The sequence below is a fragment of the Corvus brachyrhynchos genome, unplaced genomic scaffold (genome assembly GCF_000691975.1).
Source record: "Corvus brachyrhynchos isolate BGI_N302 unplaced genomic scaffold, ASM69197v1 scaffold91, whole genome shotgun sequence".
Lineage (NCBI taxonomy): Eukaryota > Metazoa > Chordata > Aves > Passeriformes > Corvidae > Corvus > Corvus brachyrhynchos.
The window spans coordinates 3,126,583-3,140,971 of NW_008236442.1; the positions used below are offsets into that span (position 1 = coordinate 3,126,583).

The window sequence follows — 14,389 nt, forward strand, 5'->3', positions numbered from 1 at the left end:
GTTTTCTATAGACAAATCTGAAAAAACTTAGGAGTAGCAACATCAGTGATGACACAGTCTTAACATCTTCCTGTTTGATCTCCTCTGAAAAAGGCATCTCCTCAACATGGCAAGTCAGGAGAGACTTCATGTGCCAGTCAGAGACAATCCAGGGACACCATAAGGCAGGAAGGTCAGTGTCTGCTCTCTATCAGCCTTATTTCCTGTTATGTAGAGGGAAATCTCCTGAGAAAATAAAGGAAGCTGTAGAAGAAGGGATATACAGAGCACAAAAGATGCTTTAAGGTTTTACATCCAATCTGAAAATAAAATGAACCCAAAACCTACCTTGGTACATTTAGATTTTTGCTTTACAATCACTTACAATTTCATTTTTGCTATCAGGCAAAACCAGCCAACATGATGCAACACCCTACAAACAGCTGTTAACTCACCCCTGGTCTACTAAACACAGATCCTGCCATTTCACCCCAGCTAATTTGCAACAGTTTGTGCAAAAAAAGACACCTAAAGAAAACTGCTTATTCCAAAATATTCACTGCATCTTAAGATGCTACTTGAAGGAAACACAGCTATAAACAGAACTGGTATCAGGAAGATGCAAGCAGGAAACAAAGCTAAGTGAAATCCTACCTCCCACTTACCTGGTCATTACTTCTCAAAACAACAACATAAATGAAAACACCAGAGACCATTGGACTGCAAGGCATATGGATGATGTCCATAAGGGGGGCGGGGGGGGAAAGGTGGAAATAATGAAAGGAAATAAATAAATAAATAAAGGCAAACCAAACACTTAAGCAACAGAACTGTTGATCCTAGAATTTTCCACTCATAACTTCTGGCATTTCTGGAGGTATTGTTAAAGATTACCACCCTGGAAGATAATGAATGTCAGGTGTAACTTCCATCTCCAGTGTGATGAGGAGAGATTACCCTGCTGAAGCCTACAAGACATCTTTAATCTCCTGATTTAGAATCCATTGTCCGCTATCAGTTGTCACTCTCCTGAAGGAATGCAAGAATGCTGCCAAACACTGAAAAACAGACAGCTGCAGCAAAGGGCTACCAGCAGCAATCCTGAGGTGCTCTGCCAACAAAACACTTAAATGTTAGTAAAAAAAAAAAAATTCCATCTCCAGGTTCTTCCATTATTAATTAAACATTTTCTAGTTTCCAAGAAGAAATGCTTGCTCAAACATGTCCTTGAAGCCAGGTACATCAACACCAGAAACTTTCAAAGTTAAACTCAAGGGGCAGCTCTCTGGAGGAGAGAACACTGTGCTTGGCACAAGAGCAGAGCTGGGCACTTCTTGGAGTCTGAGTGGACCAGGCACAGGTGGGGCATGTTTGATGCTACAGCCAAGGATGACAACAGATCTCCTGCTCTTAAGTACAAGGTGAATATTTCGTACCCACCCACAGCCAAGTGGGCAAATGAAAGCCAACATGCAGGATCAGCCTGCCTCTGAACCACCCTTCACCAGTAGCACAGACAAAACCAGACAGCCTAAATCACCAAATCAACAGAAACTGCTGTCCATTTCCATGGATGTTTATTCAAGCCTGTGCAGCCACTCGTTTGGGATGAAAGGCCTTACAATTATGTTGTAATGGGACTTTAAGTTTGGGACAGGCTCTGCACTGCTATCACAATTAATGTAACAGAAAGGCTGTGGCAGTGTGCCCCAGCCAGTGAGCACAGACCTGGGGATCAATAGCAGAACAGGTCCTAAAACAGTTTCCATCCTTCAAAATGGCAGTGATTGCCATACACTGAATGGTGAATTCTGTGAGAATGACTGGTTTAAGCTTTAATAAAATCATAACTATGAAGTTTACCTTTTCTGCTGAGACATATCCGGAGTAGGCTGGAAACTAAATCACAGAAGAATCACAAACTCCCACTTCAGTGGGGTCACAACTTCATCTTAGGCAGGTCTTTTAATCATTTGAGAGCAAGGAACTCGATGCAAGTCCTTTACATCTCAATCTCTTGCCTTTATCACTCTGGCATCCATCCTCCCAAGGACTCAGCGAGTTGACCTCCATGTAAACCCAGAACAGAGCACGTGCCGCTTTTTGTTGCATCACTTCACTCAATGAACACCAAGGACAAGATCTTTTCCAATCTATTTGTGGATTTACACTTATCCAACCATTTATTTCTCACATTAGCACAAGACTATCCATTTAAAATGCAATTTTTTTTTCTGTTATCAGTTCTAAGTATGGCAGAAGTAGATTTAAAAGAAAAGACACAGAGTAAAGAAAGCTTTCCTGGTTAGAATTTTGGTCAATGGAATATAAAGATTATCATTTACTGCAGATGGCAGCTATGTAAAAAACATGATGCTGTCAATGTAAAATTAATAAAATAAAGACAGTATTTTCACAAGCTTTCCCCAATGGCTTTAAAATAAGGTCACTTTGATACTGCAGGAAAGAGCTTGGTTTCAGCCTCCTGCTCTACAGTTTGACACACTGGGTTTGGCCATTTGTATTAACTGAGGCTCTGTCTTCTTTTTATTACAGAATTTCCCCCCACACTTTTGAAACAATGGCATTTGATACATAAACCTGCACATTTACCAGTTTGTCTGTAATTCTCCTCCTCCCACCCCTCGAGTGCCAGGAATACACAAATCTTTTCATATGCAACCACATTCCACGCAGTTAAAGCTACCTTCATGGAAAATGACACCAGGAGCTACCTTTTACCCTATAAAAGAGTAAATCAACACCGAATTGTTACTTATTGGTAACATAGCTATGCATCTAATTTGAAGTCATTGTCAAAATCTGTCACATGTATTAAAAGTTCTCATTGTTATTTAAGGAAAAAAATAAAGAAGGAAAGTAAGAAATACTTCTTATGCTTTTTTCTCCTCAAAAATAAATATACCAGCAAACTTCACACAGAGAATTCTGCTCCTTTTAGTCTTAAAGGAAACCTATTTCTCAACTGAATTGCTTTTCCTACCTTATTACTTGAAGAGATTACAGTCAGGGCTGTATATTGTAGCTCCCCTATATTTAGAAGCTGGGTAATAAACCACATAAATAGCACACTGAATAAAACATTAAGACATAAAAGGAGTTAAATAGAACAAAGGGCTAAAGCTTATTGTGCAGTAACCATGTCTGACCCATTGAAATACAACGGACTCATAATTCTAGTTAGCAAAATGCAGAGTTGGGATTTAGATCAGGAGGAAGCCGGCGGTGGCTGAGTGCTGGAGTCCCTTCCACAGCCTTGCAGGGCCCTCTGGTGGAAATGGGAATCCATCCCATGGCTGCCCGACAGCACTGCCAGGAAAAATTATGATTCGACCCCAAAATAAGGGGAGAACAAGAAGACTGGGTTTTCACTGTTTTCTTGAAAGCAGCAATGTTTCTAATACAAAGCTGCATTTTTCAGCTCTCCTATAAGAAGATTAAATCCTGGAGCTTGTGTAAGTAAAGAATTTTTCCTCTGACTCCAGTGGGGACAGAGCCTGTCCATAAAGCCCTGAGAGTAGAGAAAAAAATTCCTTAAAGTTGTGAAAAACTGAAAGTGATGTGGAACATTCCGCTCAAAAATTTAGACCCTTCAGCAAAGCTGGAAGCATTTCAGGTGAGGATCATCACATAAAACAGTCTGAAAAAGCTGAGCTGCACCAGTAATTCATGGCAGAAGCTGCTCAGCTGGCTGTACCAGCTCAGGGTCTGCAGGGCCAGCCCTCACACGAGCTGACCTGACAAAGTGTCTTGTCAATGCTTCTTCATTTGTGACTTAGAGCAGTGAGGTGGAAACAAATCTTTTCTGGTACTAAATGTATGCTGCTTCATCCAGCACAGCATGGAATTGATCATTATATCGGTATTAGGTACTCAAGAGCCTGAAATACTGCCCAGTTTTAAAAAAAAAAAAAAAAAAGTAAAATTGGTGCTTGGGTTTGTGTACCCAAAGGCCTGAAATACTGCCCAGTTTAAAAAAAAAAAAAAAAAAAAGTAAAATTGGTGCTTATGCTTCCCTTAGCTATTGTCAGGGCAAAAGAGAAACTCTTCAGAAGGGTGTTCACAGCAACAAAGTCCTATGAACTTTCTCACGTGTCTTCTCCACACAGATATACAAAGAGGATGCTGAAATAATCTGCACAAGCAGCATCTTCAGTGATCTAATGGTGATGAGAAGGAACATTTCTCCCCTACCTTTTGGCACTGGCAGTCAAAGCCATTACAGTGGTCCAATGAAAAAGGAGGCTGCGGCCTCCAGGCTGGATTCAAATTGCTCCAAAGCAATAGCAGGATTGGCTTGCAGGATTGAACAGTCTCTCCCCTGACAGGTATTTGATGGTGGTGAATATTTCACAGAGCAAAAGAAAGAACCAGGTCTGTCTTACGCTTTATTACAGCGAAGAGCCCTCCATTGTCAAAGGGACTGCTCAATGCCATTCTCTCCCACTTTTCAGGAGCAGGATGGCTATTGAGTCTGTAAGATCCAGTCTCTGTTCCTGCCTGAATAGGGCAGACAGCTATCAAATGTCATTCTTTCAGGCACCATCTAGCATAACCTAGGTCAATAATTGTCTCTTCCCAGATTAGGCTCCTTAAAAATGGCAGTAATTTGAAAAGAAAAAGTCGATTCCCACTTTTCATCTTAAATTCTCTTGTCTGCTCTTAGTTAATAAAGTTCCTTAGCTGTAGTGAATACACATATATTTAAAGGTGCTAATCATGTCAAGTACATCATTTGAAACACACTGATTGTCAGGAGCAGACACAACCTGTTCTTAAAAACCAGCTCCTCTCAAAGCATCCCTGGGCACCTCATGCCTCCCAGCTCAGCAGGTACCTGTCAGGTTACAGCTGCAGGACCTAAGGGACACAGGACAAAGCCTTTGCTGAACCCAAAGCTTGGATTCATCCCTCTAATGTGCTTCAGGACATTTTACTTTGAAAAATGTGAATGTTGCCTATTGACTGCAAAAATTTTATCTCAATTGCTATCCAAGAACATGCTGATTTGTATGAAATAAATGAGACTAATTATTTGCTTTCCACAAAACAGGCTCTGCTTAAAGCTCTGAATTATCTGCTTTCCTGATGAACAAGGCAGCACCTTGCTCACACAATAGATTCCATCTGAGGTTTGATTATCCATTAGAAGGTCAATCTATATGTTGTGTTAAACAGCAAAGATAAGATGAGGCTGGGAAATGCAGGCCCCTGGAGGAGAGCCCCCCAAACCCTCTATATCCTCTGTGGTGCCAAGAGTCTGATGTAGGGAGTTGCAGAATCAAAGATGGGGTGGCTGCTTCATCTACCACATGGAATCAAAGTGGGATGGGGGTCACTTCAGTGTACATGGAGGAAAACTCACATTTGGGGAAGAACAAGACACCACAGTCTAAAAATGTGCATGGAGGCTCCAGCTTCAAGGGTGTCCATTTGAAAAACAGCTCCACAGTCAGACCAAACTATTCATGAGGAACAGAACCTTCTTTTCACTCACCAGAGAAATCACAGTGCACAAATATGCTTCAAGTCAAGCAACTTGACTGTTTTTGTGGTACCTCTTTGATAGGGTGGAAAGAATTCCTGGTGTCAATTTGAGGTATGTCCTCAAGCATTCTGAAATTTTATGTAAAAAGTATTGTCCTAATTTACATAATACACTGTGTTCATCACACAAGCCCACAACACAAGATCACTGCTGCCTTATTACAGGTATTTCCCTTAGGTACACAGGCGAAGTGCATCTCGAAAGGACAAAAACAACATTTCTTCTTACAAGACCGCTCCCCAAATGGCAAAAGCCGCAGAAGGCTGTTGTCCAGGTTTTTCTTCAGAGTAGGCTCTAAAATGCTCTGCTGTTAACTTGTGATTGTGCATAGACCCCCTTCTTCCTCACTGAAGTGATAAAACTGATTCCCAGAACAAAGCAGCAACATGGTCCATCCTCCAACACTGCAATCACTGGAATCACTCCACAGGCTTTTGCTTCAAAGTGCAGTTATTCTCCATAAACGCTGACTGTATTTTACAGCAAACATGAGTGTTGCACAGCCAGGGAAAGCAGAGCAGCACCATTCCAGATGTTATGGGGAAGGCAAGGAGGAGGGTTTGTAGCTCTCAGAGACACAGCAGCTACCTGCAAGTCAGTCAGTCCTGCTTGCCAGTTCTGAAGATATTTTGGTGAGCACAGGAGGAGCCTTCAGCTCCTACCTAGACAACCACTGGAAGCAGTCCGGAAAGAGATCAATAGTTTGTCTCTTCTGGAGGATGGAGCCTCTACCAAATGCATCCCCACTTCCCAGCCCTGAGGGGAGTGGATGCTAACATTAGACCTGGACCCACAAGAGTCTGACTCAGAGCTAAGAACATTGCATATGGATTTGAGGCCTAACACCTAATTTAAGAATAAGGCCACATCACAAAGAGCAACACTTGCAGAAATCCCCAAGCCAGCATGAAGCTGACTATGGTGCTGACAACACAGACCCATCATGGAGTTTGCAGCCAGACTTTTGGCCTCTCCTGAAAGCAGCACTGACAGGTGGCATTTTGTTACCTTAGCTCACTCTCTAGTGGGATCAAAGGTGGCACAGTCTTAGCACAGCTATCCCATTTTATTTAGGACTTGCACAAATACCTTTGCATTAGCACTGGTACATCTTTATTCCTTTCTGCTTTGTCTGCATGATCCTACCAGAGATGTTGCTACAGAGATCCAGTCTGGAAGTCAACCTGGCTTTGTTCTGGGCTTTTTCTATCATTTATAATATGATAGCACATCGTGCCTGGTAGATATTTCCCTACTACAATAGTACATCCCCTCAAATGCAGGATCTTTTTTTGCCTCATTATGCCAGTTAGGAAAAGAAGAGGGGGGATCAGCAGATGATCACAGGTCAGAATTTGTGTTAGTCAGTGAAAGAACTGGCTAACATGAGTCTGAGGGCTTTGATTTATTGCCCACCAAAGCAAATGATACCATTGTAAAGTCAGTTGATAATGACAGGATTAAGAAGGTGAAGATAAAGATACATCTCAGAATGTCTTTGGATAAGGATAAAGCAAAATGACACAAACAAATCCCAAAGTCCTAGTGGTCATGAAGTCACTCCAAAAACCCCCTGGCGAGCTTTAGTACATAAAATTACTAGAGAAAAGCCATGAAAATTTACAATAACTCTTTTTTTTCTTGGTGGCGGTGTATTTTTAACCTATTGCACTGATTATAACATGCTGTCAACAGCCTCATCAATTATCCATTGCTAGAAAGTGGGCTCTAACATGCTGCAAGTGGTATTAATTGGTCTCAGTAGCACATAATGAGTTTAAAAGCTCCTACCTGTGTGCCCCCGGGGATGGTGACTAGAGGCGGACAACAATTTACAGCAGACCATTAACACATAGACCAGAAAGAGCCAGTCAGACAGAAGCATTGATTTGGCACAGAATCTCATCCTGGAGGCAGAAAAGGAAGCAGTTGAGTGAAAGAACAATGTGAGTAGGGAATAACATAAAAACGATGTGGGGAAGGAAAAGCTGAAAGGACGCTGAAGAATAACTAATGCATTTATTACAAGGCAACATTCACAAAATCAACTTCATGATTTGGTTGGGATCAACTCTTTGTAAAGAGTTTTTATAATTAGATAATATATATAATATAATATAATTTTATAATTAGAAGCAATGTCTGTCACACATCACATTACCCACAAACACATATTTATAATAACACATTATGAGTGCAATACAGTTCTATGAATAAGAGATAAAGGATGAGTTCTTTTGTCTATTATTAAGAACCAGCCACTCTCAAATTTAAATATACATATTTATGAGTTGTGCTACTATTTTTAAACTGCGCCTCCCCCAATGATAGAAAATAAATGTAATCTTTACTTAACACTTCTCAGGACATATTTACTAAAGCTACCAACTCCCCTGCAGCCATGCACAGAAATTGGCTGGGTCTCCCAAACACACAATATCTGGGAGATTTCCTGGAGATCAGCAGGTTTGCTGAGGATAAGATACTCATGAAACAGCACCTCAGTCAAATATGCAAGGACTCACTTCTCTGCCAGGATGTTGGAAACTGCATCTCAGAAAACAGTTGCTCTAAAGAAGGTGTTATTACTCTTATTCATGTGATTCTTAGAACTAAGATCGCAAATCCTCAGTAATTTTTCTGCAAATATCAACAATTAAATCCCTCAACAGCTTATGTTATGCCATTCATCATATAGAAAGGGAATCTAATCATCTTTTTAAACTCAGTTATGATGATTTATTGCTTGCATGATACATAAATGGGTGTTAGGTAGCTGAACCCTTAGATACTGTGTTCCATGCTTTCAGAAAATTCTGCAAGCAGGAATACATCAAATTAATTAAAGGCAATTTATAGATTTGCATAAATTGAATCAAATACTGTTTTCATGGCAGTGACGTTAGTCTGCAGTTAATCAGCACACTGGGATTTGGGCAAGCCTATCACGAGTTTATTTGCACCAAAAGGTCCTTTGGGAACTACTCCCCTCTGCAGATTCTAGTTCTGAGTCTTCCAAGTATTTTCTAAAAAAAAATTACCTATATATCTTGAAAATACCTAAGACTACTCAGCTAACCCAATGCTCAAGTGCTGAAGAGATAAGTTTAAAACAAAAAAATCCCAAGCAACACGTGCCTTAGACAGCTCTACTGTCACAACCAGGTGACACACTTGGATGTTGTTTAAATTTGATAAACATCTACAAATTAAACCAAAACAGAGGCCATGTTTTCCCATTTTAAATTGCTTGCATAATTTCCCTTTTTACACTTTGCAAAACAATATTTTTTCTCTAATTGTAAATGTTGGTAGAGCCTAAAAAAAAAAAAAATATACTTATTAATATCAAAAGTTAAGAGATGAGAAGCTTGCTGCATGTAAATATATTTTAGCAACAAATACTGGTTTACATTTGAGAAAGAAATACATTGGTGTAAACCCTAGCACCTTCAGCCTACAAACTTTATTAAAAATTACACAAATATTGCAGAAAAAAATAGCTCACCACATCCACAGATTTCAGAAAATGAAAATTATATGTAAAAGAAGCCACAATTTAAGGGCTGTTTTGGTAAAATAGTACCTTTTCTGGCTTTAAGAAGACGCTCTGGTTTGTACACAATATGTTGCCACCCTGAATACAGGAACAATCACCCTGATGGCCTTCTACAGCTGTATACAGGAGCCTTCTGTGAGCATGCATCAAGCCTAGAAGATAAAGACATCACTGCTCCTCACCTACCCTATGAGTACGCTCTTCTGGAGCGCTCCCAGGTTAATTCAGAGCAGCTGAACCTAATTCACCTCTTGCATCCAGCTGAACCACATAATGCCCCTGCAGCTAATGGGATTGAGTCACTGTGAAACCAGCATAAATGTTATTATTGCTGTTGATCCAGCATTAGCCTAACTGCCTGGTAAGTTCTGAAATCAGTGTATCAGAATTTCAGATTTTGGTCATCCAAATCTTTCCCACATCGCTGAACCCCTTTTTTTTCAGGAGAGAGCTGAATTTAACCTTAGTTTTCTTGGTCTCTCCATGAGAAACACACAGTTTACAGCTCATGCACCAGTTATCACTGAATACAATGTCATCATCTGCTCAGCTTCCAATCCCATCCCTCTATTGCTCCGAATGCAAACACTTGGATGCAACCCAAGTATCAGTGGAGATCCCAGCTCTGGTGTCACTCTGATATATCACCAGGAAGACAGAAACCTTCCTCCAGGCTTCCTGAGGTGTGGCAGAAAGCTGGATTTAACCCATAGAATTAAATATCCCAGACCAGGCATTTTCAGCATGCTGTTTCTCCTAGGAGTTGATTGAAGAGGCAGGTGTGATGACGGACAGGTCCCAAATCATGCATCACGCGCTCAACAGCTGCTATTTCAGCTCTTAAGTGGACCCAGGTGTTCCCACTGTTCCCAGTGCAGGAACAAAACTGGTCTCGGTGGAAAGGGTCATGTACTGACCTATTTTCAAAAGATTTCCCCAGCTGAGTTTGACTCTTTTGAGATATTAAACAAGCAATGTGAAACCAGGGCTCATCAGATTAACAGGGTAACCTTAGTCCAGTGTAAGAATGTTCAAATCCAGGAATGAATGTATTACAACAAAGCATCCACTTGGTCATACCCAAACTGAAAGGCTGCTAAAAGCATCCAGCACCATCCAGGTGACACATTTGCAGACTTCAGTCTGCCTTGCAGGTAGACAGGATGCAAGTTTTCAGCCTGCTGATGTAAAGAACTACAAGAGGATCTTTGAAAAGGCAGGGAAAAAATGAAATTTGGCAGACAGATGCAGCAAGGGGTGCTGAGCCCTTCAGCGTCAGTGGGCTGCCGCTTTCAGAAATGTCAAGCCTTCACTCTCTATTGGATTCAAGTGGATATTGTTGCTAACCAGAACAGTGAATCTTCAGTGTCATTTGAAAGATAAAAAGTGCTCTTACCTTGGGGACTTTGCAAGAATTTTGTTCCAGTCAAACACAATTATTTCAGTGTGTTTTTCATAGTTATTCCAGATTCCCATTTGCGGCAGCAAATAAACCTTTCTGCATCTCAGAATTTTTCCTTCACTTCGGGGACCTAGAAAGAAAGCCACATTACACTGCAATTAACATCTGGAATGGTGCTGTAAAATACGTCTGTGTTACCAAAATCTTAGTTTCACAGTGACATCTACAGGGCAATCTGGGGCAAAAGGCAGCAGTTGTACTGCTCTTTTCTTTCTGAGAACACAGAGAAGCTGTGGTGAGGCAGCTCTGAGATATCAGTGCATTAAGCAAAGGCAGAGTTTGCTGTACTAGGAGTTGCAAACAGAGTGTGTGCAGCTCACTGGGGCCCTATCACCACGTGCCCTCTCACCACCCAGCTGGGAAAGCTGGAAGGTCTAAGACTGCACCATAGTGCAAACACATTGCCACATGGTTCCATGAAGCCTCCAACGGTTTGAACCAGAGATTATTACAGAGAGTGGGAAAAATCTGTCATTGTCTTCGTAAAGATTTGGCCCAGGCCCTGGAGCCTGCCTCAGGAGCAGAGGGTCACATCCACAGGAGTGTGTCTGGGATTATGCATTACTGCACCCTCTGACCCTGCTGCCTCTCCTCGCTTTCAGCATCACCTCTCACACCCAGCCCACCTACAGCCAGGAGTTAACTTTGAAATCTCCACATGGAAACACTTTTGCAGCAGCACTGACACACATTCCACAGAAAAACGAGCTCAAAATCTCCATTTTATAGACATTCAAGCTTCTTTGCTTTTGCTGTTTATATTTGTTCTCTCACTTCCATCCCTGGGCACAACTTGACCTTCTGCTATTGAAAACATGACACAGAGGAATTTGTGAGAGTAATAACAATGTGGTCTTCACCTACAGAGTGATCACAAAAACCTTTCTCATCCACCACTCTTTTCATTTCACTCTTCCTTGGATCAATTAGAAATTTGCTTTTAAGGAACACAAAATTACACCACCACACTGGAGGGCAGACTATGTCTGGGGTCATAAAAGTACACAGGCAGACACCTTTCAGCAGCTCAGGACAGGAAAGCCCCTGGCTCAACACACTTGCAGAATCACAGAACCTTCCAATCACAGGCTGGAAGGGACCTTAAAGCTCATCTTGTTCCAAACCACTGCCATGGGCAAGGACACCTTCCACTAGACCAGGTTGCTCAAAGCCCCATCCAACCTGGCCTTAACAGCTCCTTTTTGTTCAGAATGCCATGAGAAAATAGAGTAATTGCTGGAATTAAAGAGGCACCAGGCCAGCAATCTATAATTAATCACATTTTACTCTCTTTGCTTTCCAAGGTGGAGTTCCAGGGTGAGCCAAAATCAGCGGTTCTATCAAATCAGCAGTGAAAATCAAAACAAAATGTAGGCAAAGAGTTGTCTTAAGAAAAAGCACTACCATCCTGTATTAATCTCCACAAATACACATAAAATAAAAAATAAAAATAAAAAACCAGTGTGCCTCAAAAGGCCTATTAAGAAGAAGCAAACAAACAGGATTTTCAATATAGCATTGACTGACTGAAATGGTTATGTGCTACATTTTTACCCATTTCATAATAGGACAGGTAGATAAATATATTCTTACAGTGCTCCTGTAGAAATCAATACTGCAATACACTAACTTGGGTTTTAGTGCTTATCTGTTCCATAATTTTTATTAGAGAGGAAAATAAAACCCTGTGCAGATGCATCTACAGGTAAATACAAACATCAGTGCAACCTGTTCTGTAAACATGTGTTAAACACTGGTAAAAGGCAAGGGAGTATTGATTAGCCCAACTCATTCTAATTAAGTGGATGCAGCAAAAGTGACAGATGATACATCCACCTGCATATCTCCAGGTCTTCTGATGCCTTCCAGGCAGTGATATTTCTTTAAAAAATAGAGTTGTGTGAGGTGACATTAAGGCACACTCGTGAAACCAGCTTCAGCTGGTTTATGTCAATAAAGGAGACAGATCAGAACAGAAACAAGAGGCTCACCTCATTAATAACTGTAAAAGGAATTCCAGCCTTTTCATGGCAAAAGCATGCTTTGTGTGTGTTTTGTGAACAGTGGGTTTAACTGCTGGCCCCTGTCTTGGCTCAGGGTGACACATGACTTTGGAAAACAGAGCTGCTTGTTTATTTTTATGCAATGAGCTCTAGCCAGTGAGCAGCTGAACCCCACCTCCATCTCCAGCGAAGGTACAGAAAAGAAGGAAGAGGGAATGGGAGAGGGGAAGGGCTCAATTTTCAGTATTTATGCATGGACTGGCCATGAGCAACTCCTGCTTTGCACGAGTTCCCCAGAGGCTACACCACTCCCCTGTGTCAGTATGTAGGGCAAATGAAGATTGTGGGTTCTGGGATCTGCAGGGAATTGCAATGGTCAGGTCTGCTGTGCCTCAGTCCCAGCACAGTCTGTTCTCTGTGCCTCTGCACTCCAGGAAAATGGTATAAACAGCATTTCCCTGTACCAGGGAAGTGTGTCAAGAACAGAAACAATAAAGGTCTAAAGTTATTTGAAAACTGTATAGGCACTGTGTAATTCCTTTGACAGATGGAATAAGATAACATTTTAAATTAGGTGCATTTCCTACCAATATTTACATGTTGTAAAATGCTTCTTATGGCTACTTTCTGCAAAGAATAAATTACTAAACCATTTTATGCCATCTTTTATAATAAGCTATTAAATAATTTACAAAACCTCCTTTCATTAAATATTTAAAAGGCCTTAATTTCTCCATTCTAAATAATTCCTCACTTAAAATACAGCTGTGCATCCCTTAAAGACTCCTCTTGTGTGAAGTAAGGGTGAGAAGGAAAGAAATTTGGGGGCCATATCCTGTTCAGGGGGTTTGCCAGCCTGACTTTAACCCCATTGTCAGCCTGGTTAAACTCTTATCTCCTACTGAATAAAGGACAAAGGGAAACAAAGAGGAAATACAGCAATATCTGACATTTCTTAGAAGAGGGGGGAAAAGATCTAGTCAGGTCACTGTGTGTATTTGAAAATTGCTGCTGTGTGAGGGGAGCTAGAGACAAAAGAGAGAGCTAAAGCAAACACCTACACACTGGCTGACAAACCCAGAGCCCCATTTTGGGGCTAAATCACTATAAACAGGGGAGCAATTCAGTGACAGTACTTGAAGGGGGCTTATAATAAAGAGAAAGCAACTTTTTACACAGGCAGGCAGGCAGTGATAGGACAAGGGGGACAGGTTTTAAATGAAGAAAGCAGAGATTTATACTAGATGTTGTATAAAAGATTTTCCCCTTGAGGGCGGGGAGGCCCTGGCACAGGGTGCCCAGAGAAGCTGGGGCTGCCCCTGGATCCCTGGAAGTGTCCAAGGTCAGGCTGGACGGGGCTTGGAGCAACCTGGGATAGCGGAAGGTGTCCCTGCCCACGGCTCCTTAAGGCCCCTTCCAGCCCAAACCATTCCCGGCTGTGCGCTGATATCGCTCCCCGGCACGGGGCAGCTCCAGGACGGCGGACGGGTGAGCGCTGCTCCAAATCGCGGTGCGGAGGCCGACCCCGGAGCTTCCCAAAGGATCCCAGTGCTTCCCGAAGGATCCCGGCGCTTCCCGAAGGATCCCGGTGCTTCCCAAGGGACCCTGGCGCTTCCCAAAGGATCCCGGCGCTTCCCAAGGGACCCCGGAGCTTCCCAAAGGATCACGGAGCTTCCCAAAGGATCCCAGTGCTTCCCGAAGGATCCCGGCGCTTCCCAAAAGACCCGGGTGCTTCCCGAAGGACCCCGGCGCTTCCCGAAGGACCCCGGCGCTTCCCAAAGGATCCCGGGCGCTTCCCAAAGGATCCCGGCTCTTCC

At 42.1% G+C, this 14,389-nt stretch overlaps 1 protein-coding gene across 3 annotated transcripts in view; it reads right to left on the reverse strand.

Moving 5' to 3' along the window:
• The window catches only part of FAM19A4 (family with sequence similarity 19 member A4, C-C motif chemokine like), a 70,693-nt gene that overhangs the window by 34,289 nt on the left and 22,015 nt on the right, over nt 1–14,389 (reverse strand). For 2 of the 3 annotated variants that reach the window (XM_017747210.1, XM_017747209.1), the window contains exons 2-3: nt 10,504–10,639; nt 7,340–7,455 (exon numbers count right to left, since the gene is read on the reverse strand). In XM_017747210.1, coding sequence (XP_017602699.1) covers nt 7,340–7,455; nt 10,504–10,583 — 196 coding nt within the window. In that variant the 5' untranslated portion in view covers nt 10,584–10,639. Of the gene's footprint in view, nt 1–7,339; nt 7,456–9,134; nt 9,260–10,503; nt 10,640–14,389 lie in introns of those variants that run through there. The other variant, XM_017747211.1, reaches the window with a different exon arrangement.